The 11029-nt window shown below is 42.4% G+C and overlaps 2 protein-coding genes across 2 annotated transcripts; one reads left to right on the top strand and one right to left on the bottom strand.

Moving 5' to 3' along the window:
• The first annotated feature begins 2860 nt into the window (after positions 1-2860).
• atp5f1b (ATP synthase F1 subunit beta) lies at positions 2861-6568 on the top strand. Its single transcript, XM_079669314.1, has 10 exons — positions 2861-3019; positions 3869-4042; positions 4133-4307; positions 4497-4618; positions 4717-4901; positions 4994-5152; positions 5290-5412; positions 5497-5709; positions 5798-5999; positions 6114-6568. Exons 1-10 carry the CDS (start codon positions 2917-2919, stop codon positions 6218-6220), a joined length of 1563 nt encoding a protein of 520 aa, XP_079525440.1. The 5' UTR covers positions 2861-2916; the 3' UTR covers positions 6221-6568.
• Positions 6569-7520: 952 nt separating this feature from the next.
• Positions 7521-10443, bottom strand: LOC307031846 (retinol dehydrogenase 7-like). Its single transcript, XM_079669318.1, has 5 exons — positions 10297-10443; positions 9062-9376; positions 8540-8798; positions 8289-8452; positions 7521-8205 (listed from the first exon to the last, which is right to left on the bottom strand). Exons 2-5 carry the CDS (start codon positions 9372-9374, stop codon positions 7988-7990), a joined length of 954 nt encoding a protein of 317 aa, XP_079525444.1. The 5' UTR covers positions 9375-9376; positions 10297-10443; the 3' UTR covers positions 7521-7987.
• Positions 10444-11029: the final 586 nt, after the last annotated feature.

Here is an 11029-nt window from a genome sequence, read left to right as displayed (position 1 = left end):
AACAAGGGCAAAATCTACTTCTCATTTGAATAATTTTGTTGGCACTGGTTGGTGTCGGAATTGCCAACTGTGAGGGACGTCTACTTGAGGGATCACAGTAAAGATGACAGGAGCAACTACCTAGTGGACCAGCTGGTGGGTGACATCTTCCCTGGTCTGATTGGTCAGTGGTCCAAAGTGAATGCTCTTTTCAAGCCACCTGTTATTAATGAAAAGGTGACCATCATGTCCAAGCTCAAGGAGGTCTGGAATCAGGCAGTGCCGTTTTCCCATGGGAAGGGCAAACTTGATGCCAAGGAGAGGTTCAGTGTCAAGTTAGACACATTATTTGATATGTTGACTTGCAAGTGTCAGATTACCAGTTGTGAGAGGGGAGGCTGTGATGGCTGTGTGATCCAAGCCCACATTAACTGTTCCTGCAGCAGAGACAAAATGATTCCTTTAAAAAGGTCTTGCATACATTAAGGGACAGAAAGAGAAGGTTGGAAGTAAAGGGCCCCACCAAATGGGGGCCCCTGATCTGCAGGAGCACAAGAGACAGGTGGGGACATTGGAAAGGCAGGGGATGGAAAACATGGCTGAAGAAAGGAGAAGGTGCAAGGAGGAAAATGATGCAGCAGCAGACAAGGCAGCCAGGAAGGATGTTAAGTGATGTTTGGCAGATGGTGATGAGGATCTGGAATTGGAGAGTGGTGCTGAAGATGAGTTTGTCCCTGACGTTGAGCTCTTCCCTGAAACTGAACCTGAGCCTGCAGCTTCAACAAAAGGACAGAAAAACTATGATGATATTCCAAATATTGCGCTTGCTAGTGTAAGGTATGGCATAGGGCTGAGACCAACTGCAGCTCGGGTTGATGCAGGAATCATCACAGGGATAGTGGTGGTCTAATGGATAGTGAGGTGGGCTGAAGATCGGAAGGTTGTGAGTTTAATTCCCGCCAGGAACACCACCACTAGTGTGCCCTTGAGTAAGGCCCTTAGTTACTCCAGGGAGAATGTCCCTGTAATTGGTAATTGTAAGTTGTTTCGGATAAAAGCGTCAGCTAAATGAAATGTAATGTAATCACAGAAGACAACACAAGTAAAGTGATTGATAGAAACAAGGTCAAGAGAGCACAGGAACAGTTGATGAGAGAGCTGGGAGAAGATGGGGGGGATCTCCTGCATCCTCTTTGATGGGCGGATTGACCTGACAAATGTGATGATGGAAGCTGAGGGCAGTTACCAATCTTTTCCTGCAAAGATCAAACGTGAGCCCACATCCTGTTTCAGCTGGACTGCCTCAAGTCCCAGAGGAAGGAGGTGCTGGACCTTGTGATGCCAACTGTGAGAAGATCTGCTTGGTATGCCCACAGTGAAGCCATCCTCCAAACACTGCTGTGCTCTGAGGATCAGAAGGAGACAAGGAGAAGGAGACAGAGGTTCGAAAGGGTACAATTGCCAATTTAGAAATAAAAAACGATGTAGATTAGAGTTATCCTATCCAAAAAATAAGCTCACATTTGAATTCCCCATAAAAAAGCACGTCATTTACTGTAGACACCCCTCATGTTAGGATTTCCTTCAGATTCATGTTGGCACCTGAGTATGACCCGCCCTAGTGTCGTATTGTCATACTGATATTCTGTACAAACTGTGAAGTCCACTGAGACAAATGTAATATTTGTGATATTGGGCTATATAAATAAACATTGATTGATTGATTGATTGATTGATTGATTGAAAGTAAAAAATACAATCATCAATAGAAGTTTAAAAGTGCATTAACAGTCAAATATACTTCTAAAAACCCCAAAATAGTTTTTGCTTATATATTTGAATGTCCTTGTATATATTGTATACTTAAAATTGTAATGGTTTATTAAAAATAATAATAATAAAATGTCATTGTCATATCTTAACTTTTTAGGAACAATCCCTTTTAACTGCAGCCGTCCCACAAATGAAGAGGAGTAAAAACTACAATGTATTCCTCTAAAACATGTTGGAGCGGAGTACTGGTAAATCAGTTTAGATAATTTAGTTTTAATTGGTTAAGTTTCACCAAAGTCACACAATAACAAAAACAAACAAACAATTGAGAGAACCCCTGTGTTCTGCAAAGTACAATGACTGCTTTTGTCAATGGAGTCTGGCAGCTCTGCAGAGGGCAAAGCTAATGGCACCCCCCTTGCAAAGGCCTGCTTGAAATATTCTAAATATAGTGTACACAACAACTGATGCATTTCTTGTTGGGTACTTTTTAAGAGGCTAAAATCAGTTTGTTATGCCCCTGATCACTTATGTAATGGCTTGACTATGGATTAGATCCTTATACAACCCCATTTAAAACAATCCTAATTATACCTTTAAGTGTACTAAACTGACATGGTGAAGTCAGCTGACACCTTTTGTTAAGGTAGGCTAAATAGCATAGAATGATGTGGTTATTCATTTCTAGTTCTGTGAACACAAGCAGATGAAACAAGGAAACAACTGAGGAGTTGTAAGCAATTTATCTGGGGATTGAGGACACTTTCCTGTGACCCAAGCAACAAGTCTTCAGAAATGAAGAACAAATGTTAGGGGAGGATCTGAACACTTACTGTAACTTCCACTGACATGGGACATTGTGTACAAAAGGTTTGGTGACACCCCAAGGATGCTCAAACCATTTGTTCCAAAATCTGCAATAACTAAAGAACTGATACCAATGACAATTCATATTATATGCCACCTTTTGTTTGTAGTGTCATTCAGCAGTCGTCACATTTCCTCTGCAGCTCTGGAGGGCAGAATGTCAGCTGGTGGAGCTTAACTTCTGCGCATGCCCATAACAGCGTTCCCTACGTAGCACGCATGCGCAGTTCACCTCCTCGGCCATTCATATAAAGCTGCAAGTTCCTCCGTCTCTTTACACCTTCAGCCATTTTGACAATGTTGGGAGCTGTGGGACGCTGCTGCACCGGAGCACTGCAGGCTCTTAAGCCTGGGGTCGCGCCCCTTAAGGCCCTCGCTGGATCTCCAGCCGTGCTCTCACGTAAGTCCTGCATGCTATGGAGCGTTTCAGCTAAATCGCAATAAGTAAAATACGCATTTACCAGCCTGTCAGGGAAGGGCAGGGGCAATGCTAATTTTAGCTAGCTATCGGTAGCATCATGCAGGCTGCCATAGCAGGCCTTAACATTAATATGTCTGATTTTAAATCTGCTGGACTAATTGCAAACGTTTGTATGGGTACACTTATACATTTATGTTCATGTTGACACATGTCATGCAAAGGAAAATATCCAGGCTGTGTTTTTCTTGTGCTTGCATCAATGACCTTTATGTAATGACATGAGGCTGCCATCAGAGCCTGCTAACTTAGCATTACTTGTTACGTTTTAGCAAGGTCTGGCAAGTAGATTAGCAATGCAGAAAGACACCTTTCATGTTTATCCACAATATCATTACATTAATATACAAACAGTATAAGAATAACGAGTAGGGTTGATCATAAAGGTACTTGCCTTTCAATGTCCTGCGTTTGTCATTAGCCGATGTCACATTAGCCATGTTAGCTTGAAGTAAAATTAGACTTCATTCATCGGTCATTCCACGTTATTTGTATTAAGTCAGGAAATACCTTCCTAACCTTTGCACTGATTAATACATTGGATCTCACAGAATTTACGTTACTCTTATCGATTGTTTAAGAGGGCGTTACTCGATAATTTAATGTTTTTAAAAGCTTAGTTTGCCCGACAGCAATTACTTGACATTGAGAAGGACCGCAGACACGCAGATGTCCCTTTCCGATGCTATTTAACGGGAAGGATGGCATGTTTGAATACACTGGCCTGACAAGGTCATGACACTGAGCTAACTGGTACTGTTTACTCTCCAGGCAGAGACTATGTCGCACCTGTCGCCGCTGCTGCAGCCGCCTCAGGCCGCATTGTGGCTGTCATCGGTGCCGTCGTCGACGTCCAGTTCGACGAGGATCTTCCTCCCATCCTCAATGCCCTGGAAGTAGCCGGCAGGGAGTCCAGGCTAGTCCTGGAGGTGGCACAGCATCTTGGTGAGCTACTTGAACTTTAACATTCAGTCTTGTAAGTGGGGGCTTACATTTCTACAGTGGACAATGAACTAAACAAATGTTTGTGTTTAGGCGAGAACACAGTGCGTACCATTGCCATGGATGGTACCGAGGGTCTGGTCCGTGGACAGAGGGTTCTGGACACTGGCGCCCCCATCAGAATCCCAGTGGGTCCCGAGACTCTGGGCAGGATCATGAATGTCATCGGTGAGCCCATTGACGAGAGGGGTCCCATCACCACCAAGCAGTGAGTTCACTTATAAAAACACAGTTGCATACATGATGTTAAATAAAAATTTGTTTTTACAAATGTCAAAATATTTACATAGTGAATTTGAGAGCAGTGTTGCAGCAAGGACTTTGAAAACATTAATATTGGTTTGCATTAATTTGTACTCTTTAAATAGCTGAAAATGTTTTTTCTTTCCTCCCATAGCACTGCACCCATCCATGCTGAAGCCCCTGAGTTCACAGACATGAGTGTGGAGCAGGAGATTCTGGTGACTGGCATCAAGGTGGTGGACCTGCTGGCCCCATACGCCAAGGGAGGAAAGATCGGTATGTGCTTACACATAAATATTTAGGCTTTTAAATTGGAATAACTGAAGCAAGCTCCTTCATTTATTTTGTAATAAAACAAATCTTTAATTTCTCAGGTCTGTTCGGTGGTGCTGGTGTGGGCAAGACCGTGTTGATCATGGAGCTGATTAACAACGTCGCCAAGGCCCATGGTGGTTACTCTGTGTTTGCCGGTGTGGGTGAGCGTACCCGTGAAGGAAACGACTTGTACCATGAAATGATTGAGTCCGGTGTCATCAACCTGAAAGACAACACCTCCAAGGTGAGGGTTTAGGCAACTACTGGAACTTGAAATAATACATTTTGAATATAAGCAAACATCATCCACTCACTTTTTATTGTTGTCTCTGCTAGGTGGCGCTGGTGTACGGACAGATGAACGAGCCCCCAGGCGCCCGCGCCAGAGTGGCTCTGACCGGTCTGAGCGTAGCAGAGTACTTCCGTGATCAGGAGGGTCAGGATGTGCTGCTCTTCATTGACAACATCTTCCGATTCACACAGGCTGGCTCTGAGGTCTGTACTAACCTCCATGTCTGTCAGTAGGATAACAATAAATATTTGTAATGGCAGTTAATTGGGATTGTTGCTTTTTAAACTCTGCTACAGATCTTAAATGTGACTCGATGATAACCAAAGCTCTTGCCTCTCAGGTGTCTGCCCTGCTGGGTCGTATCCCCTCCGCTGTGGGTTACCAGCCCACTCTGGCCACTGACATGGGAACCATGCAGGAGAGAATCACCACCACCAAGAAGGGATCAATCACATCTGTGCAGGTAAACTTTGAAACTGTAAAGAAGGACACTCAAATGGAAATGTTCTTTTTTAAATATTAACTGAGTCTCGATCCTCTCCACCAGGCCATCTATGTGCCCGCTGACGATTTGACTGACCCTGCCCCCGCCACCACCTTCGCTCACTTGGACGCCACCACTGTGTTGTCCCGTGCCATCGCTGAGCTGGGTATCTACCCCGCTGTGGATCCCCTGGATTCAACCTCCCGTATCATGGACCCCAACATCGTCGGAACAGAGCACTACGAGATCGCCCGTAACGTGCAGAAAATCCTTCAGGTTTGGGACTTAATAATTATCTTTTTATAAATATAGTTTAGGACTAAAAAAATGTATCAGGCTAACGAGTTATACTCTCTTCCTCTAGGACTACAAGTCCCTGCAGGATATCATTGCCATCCTGGGTATGGATGAGTTGTCTGAGGAGGACAAACTGACCGTGGCTCGTGCCCGTAAGATCCAGCGTTTCCTGTCCCAGCCCTTCCAGGTGGCCGAGGTCTTCACCGGTCACATGGGCAAGCTGGTGCCCCTCAAGGAGACCATCAAGGGCTTCAAGAGCATTCTTGCCGGTAAGTGAAGAAGATCCGTCACTTGTATAAAGTACTTAATAATTCACACTTTTCTAGATTGTGCCTCATCTTCCTATTTGAAGTACTGATTTCTTTGGTACCTGTCCCCTGTAGGCGAGTACGACAGTCTGCCCGAGCAGGCCTTCTACATGGTGGGCGCCATCGAGGAGGTCGTTGAGAAGGCACAGAAGCTGGCTGAGGAGCACGCAAACAAAGACTAAACATCTGTGAGAAAATAGGAGGGAAAAAGAAGAGGGGTTCTGCGGTTAGGAGCACTTGGTTTGTAAAACATGTCAAAATACAAATGTACCTGTCTAGTCATCCTGAAAAGTTCTATTTAATGTTTCCAATGGAAGATGGAATAAAACACTGTCTTTACACAAAACAACTCGTCAACTGTTTTTACTATATGCTTAAAAAGTTGTAGTTGAGAATCTTGTTCCTAATGGTGGATTCCATGAAGTTGCTGTAATCCACTCTGAACACAAGATGGCAGTCTTGGTCATGTTGAGTTATCTGAACTGTGTTGCAGCTTGTCACGTGCTGAAATAAAACAGTGGACAAACCAAGTGGATGAGTGTTTGTTTAAACTTTAATGGATAACAAACTGGTGGAAAAAAACATTCCCTTCTGACTGGTTCAGCTTAATAAAATACCAACTGCAGGTTTTACATAATTGTGCATACAGATTTGAGGGAATACAAATGTTATGATATAATAAAGGCATGTATTACCCAAGTAACCATGGCCAACAATGATATTTAAAGGCATTCGTGGAAGTGCCTTTGCTTACTTTATTTCTTTGTGGAGCATACACGACATTCTATATTGGAGTCTGACCTCAGGCCGTAGATTTAGAGTAGCCGGATTATATAGGGATCGAAAGTCTTGTTTGCTGTGTAATAACCCTGCTTGCTCTGCAGAAGCAATTCAAAGGTTTTGTATTCATTGAATATGCAGATCAAATATTGGGTATGTAGTGAGTCTGATTCCATTGTCTGTGGGATAACTGAACTATTTGGAATTCATCATTAGTTATTGCACTTCAGGGTTATCACAGTATCTGTATGCCAACTGTAAAACATCCAGTAATTCTAGTATTACTATTATGAATGATTAGCTCTGAACATGGTAAACATTCATAGCACTGCAATCCTTTTCAGCACTATTCTTTAATCAATGTGACAACTAATGTATAAAGTCAAGTTCAGATCCTAAAATACCTATTGAAACTTTATATCTAAATTGTCAAATCTGGCAACAGTAAAAAAAAAATATGAAGGTTTAGTTGGTTTATATACAAAATGATAATCCAGGGTACAGTTAAAAGTCTGCTAAATATGCATACATTTAAAGTACTGTACATATATTCCATCTTGACTTACTGGACTATTTGTATTTTGTACTGTACAGTATTGTAATCATTTCAGAGGGAAAAGTCTTACTTTTACACAACAAATGTATCTGCTCATGAAATGAAGTGCCTAAAATTAGGTCCACATTGAAAGCTTACAACATAAATGTATTACAAGTATTTATTAGTAATAAACATTGATAATGCGTTATATTAATTCCTGTTGCACAAAAACATTGTTTACTTGTCATTATCACTCTGCTGCTTTGTATAGTATTAAATTAAGAGGACAATCCTTATCACAATAATTAAAAAATTCTATTTGAAGGTGGATTGCCACACACAGCAAAACCGAACCCTTTGTTTCAGGCTTCTTTTGTATTGCTCATCCCTAACCTTTCACACATGCCTATCATCAGGCCAAAGGCAAACTACATCTGATTAGATCTAGATAAGGTGGCCTTAAGTGTGTACACAATGCAAAAGAGACTTAGTGAGTTTGTTCTCGTTTCTGTGTAATTTCATTTTGAGACTACCTTTGTTTGGTTTACTGATCTTTGCTTCAATAAAAGAAAAGAACAGTAATACCACTGGTAAACCTGAAATGTTTGAATTGCATAAAAAGCGCACATAATTATTTCTTGGCAATAGGAATGGCTTGAGAGGTCATGATGTAGTCGGAGACGCAGGTGGGCATGTAGGACAGCGGCAGCCAGAAGAGCTTGGCGTCCCAGCCGGGGGAGTAGCGGAGGCGGGGCCGGACGGCGGACACGGCGTGCTCCATGCAGCCCACCACCTTCATCAGGTCTCCGTCACTGATCTTCTCAACTTTCTCTTTCAATACCGCTAGCGCTATAGGGAGGGAACATTCGTGAAATAAATAGAACAATTCAAACCAAATGCATAAATGAAAAGAAACCAGGATCCAAACTTACATTTTTCGAGAAACTCCGTTCCGTAGTCATCTCTGACCTCCTGGGGCATCTTCTCCCACAGATGCTTCACGTTTTTGGTCAGGATAGCACTGTCCGTCACATTTGTTTTGAAGAAGCCCGGCTCAATGCAGAGGACTTTGACGCCAAAAGGTGCCATATTTAACCTAAGTAAACATTTCCTTAATCAGCGTTTGTGTTCAAAAGGTGCTGATATTGTGACAAATAATTAATTTTGTGAGTTAATGTTTCACCTCAGGCTGTCGTTGAAAGCCTCCACCCCATACTTGGAGATAGGGTACGGGCCTCCTGTGACACTGATCCTTCCAAACACACTCGCTACGTTCACCACCCGACCCCTGGCCTTCTTGATGAGGGGCAGCACGCTCAGGGTCACTGCGATCACTCCGTTCAGGTTGACGTCCAGCATGGACTTGTAGTCATCGATGGTTAGCCAATCACAGGGTCCGGAGGGGAGGGACACGCCTGCATTGTTCACCACAGCCCATAAGCCTGGGGAGGGTCACACACGTAAAACATAAGATCTTTTGGAAGACTTATCAAATAGTCATCTCGAGAGGGCGGAAACAATTCAAAGCATGTTAATACAAGCTGAATCCATTTTATATGAGATGAATGTCTGCTCGTTAAATCTGTGACGCAATATACTACATCGAGTGGTGCCGAAGGACTGGTTAAATGCAAATGATTATAGTGACATGTTTTGCCAAGGTCAGTGGACTTCCTCTGGGGTCCATGACTATAGGGACACTCACCCCGCTCCCCCACTTTGTCCTTGATCACGGCGGCCACTTTGGCCACGCTGTCCTGGGACCTCACATCCAGGTGTGTTGTTGTCAGGTTGGGGGAACAGGACTTCCTCAGATCCTCCTCTCCCTTCTCGCTGAAACACGAGGCGATCACTCTGAAGCCCTTGCTGTCCAGGTGGCGGGCGAGGAGGTTTCCAAAGCCGCTGTCGCAGCCTGTGATGTACACATACTTGTTGCCCTTGTCTGGGACCCTGGGCAACTCCCTGAACCAGCGGTACACGTAGTATAACAGCAGCAGCCCCACGAGGTACAGGTACATGACTGGAAGAACAAAGAAGACATTTTATAGTAGTACTGCACTTTACCCTTTGAGGTACTTAGTAAACTTATTTTAATTGAGTGATTAAGTGATTACAGGACACAAATACTTACAGACAAACAGACCTGGGTTTGGACTTAGTTTAAACGTCTTAATCTCTGCTACATTGATGAGGAAATACTTTTACACCTTGTTTTTCTGCAGATAACATTTTCCATTCAAAACAGATGATCCGTTTGTAAAATGCAATGAAATGTGAAAGACTGAATTATCCAATATAGGATATACAAACCTAAGTATCTCCACTTCATTGAGGCACATGAGTAAAATGCTTCCTATGTATAAATGCATTACTAGAAAGTAGACTTTTACTCCACCAGTGCCATGAAGCTTTTTAATCGTGTCATAGTCAAATGTTTAAATACACTTAGAGAAGGAAGGAAGCTAACGTTATTTATCTGACTTCCTTTTTTGCATTAACTTCCATAGGAGGCATTACATTTCTTGTAATTGAAATCCTTTCTTCATTCACTGGGAAGATATTGCGCAATTTGACAGGGGAAACACGGGGCGGTTATTGAACGCTACTGATTTCAAAGTTCACTAGAAGGTGATTTCAGATTAGATATGGTGTAAATTAACGACTTTAAATTGTGTATTTAAATGCAGTATTAACTCCATATATGCTATTTCCTATTGGGATAGGTTTCTGATAACGTGTTGTGCAAAAACTGTTCAAAAAGTGAACACAAAATGACGCCAAAACTGTTATTTTCTTCTCGGTCGCACTTAGCGGTTCCCTGCTATTGACAAACAGAGTGAATACATTATGTTGTCATCTTAAAATATATCCTTAGTAGTGTTCTATCTATGGAGGAGTTCAGTTTACAAGAAGTGAAATACTACAATGAAAAAGTCGTACCTGTTGAGCAGACGTCTACCCGGACTCTGACCAGCCTTCACCAATAAACATGATTATATCAGGCGAGGGGGAGCCTGCACCACGTGACAAAAACAGCCCTCTCCACCAATAGAAACGCAGCACCGCACAGATCACCTCCACAGGCGCCAACCAGCGGCCGGAAAAGGTATATCTGCTGCTGACACGGATTCTAAAAATGTATAAATGAGTACTAGGAAATAATCAGCTCTTCCAAGCAAGATAACCTTTAGATATGTTTTCTAACTAAAGTATAACTAGATCTGGTAACACAATATAACAGATCAAACTCCATGCAACGACTATTGTGTACATTCCTACCAGTTATTGCACATACATTAATTAATTTTAAGGCAACGAGACCAATGAAAGGATTTAATTCTTAAGCAATAAAACAACAAAACAAACTTTAAAAACAGGATTTTGTCATAAGAGTCATTCTTGGTCTGCAAACGTTAGGTAGTATTCATACACAAATTGATACTGACTACATGTGATGGCCTGAGAGTGTTATTTTATTACCCCACAATTATTTACTTATTTTGCTATTTATTATTTTTCCTGTATGAGGGGTGGTCTCCCACATGTCCTTGCCACTAGTAGAATAATGATTTCCTTTAGTAAAAGTAGTAATACCTTAAAATACTCCATTACCAGTAAAAGTCCAACATTGTAAGTCTTACTTACGAGAATACGCTAGCTAGTGCAACTTATG

Source organism: Notothenia rossii (genome assembly GCF_949606895.1).
Source record: "Notothenia rossii genome assembly, chromosome: 3".
Lineage (NCBI taxonomy): Eukaryota > Metazoa > Chordata > Actinopteri > Perciformes > Nototheniidae > Notothenia > Notothenia rossii.
Note: the sequence above shows the minus strand (reverse complement) of the source record. Positions and strands in the feature narration are given on the sequence as shown.

Excerpts from the sequence above, each read along its gene's own strand:
- atp5f1b (XM_079669314.1), top strand. The coding sequence starts at position 2,917 with ATGTTGGGAGCTGTGGGACGCTGCTGCACCGGAGCACTGCAGGCTCTT. Across the intron at positions 3,020-3,868 it reads ATCTCCAGCCGTGCTCTCAC|GCAGAGACTATGTCGCACCT; the intron begins GTAAGTCCTGCA and ends TTTACTCTCCAG. Across the intron at positions 4,619-4,716 it reads CGCCAAGGGAGGAAAGATCG|GTCTGTTCGGTGGTGCTGGT; the intron begins GTATGTGCTTAC and ends TTAATTTCTCAG.
- LOC307031846 (XM_079669318.1), bottom strand. The coding sequence starts at position 9,374 with ATGTACCTGTACCTCGTGGGGCTGCTGCTGTTATACTACGTGTACCGC. Across the intron at positions 8,799-9,061 it reads GGACAAAGTGGGGGAGCGGG|GCTTATGGGCTGTGGTGAAC; the intron begins GTGAGTGTCCCT and ends GACCCTCCCCAG. Across the intron at positions 8,206-8,288 it reads AACGGAGTTTCTCGAAAAAT|CGCTAGCGGTATTGAAAGAG; the intron begins GTAAGTTTGGAT and ends CCCTCCCTATAG.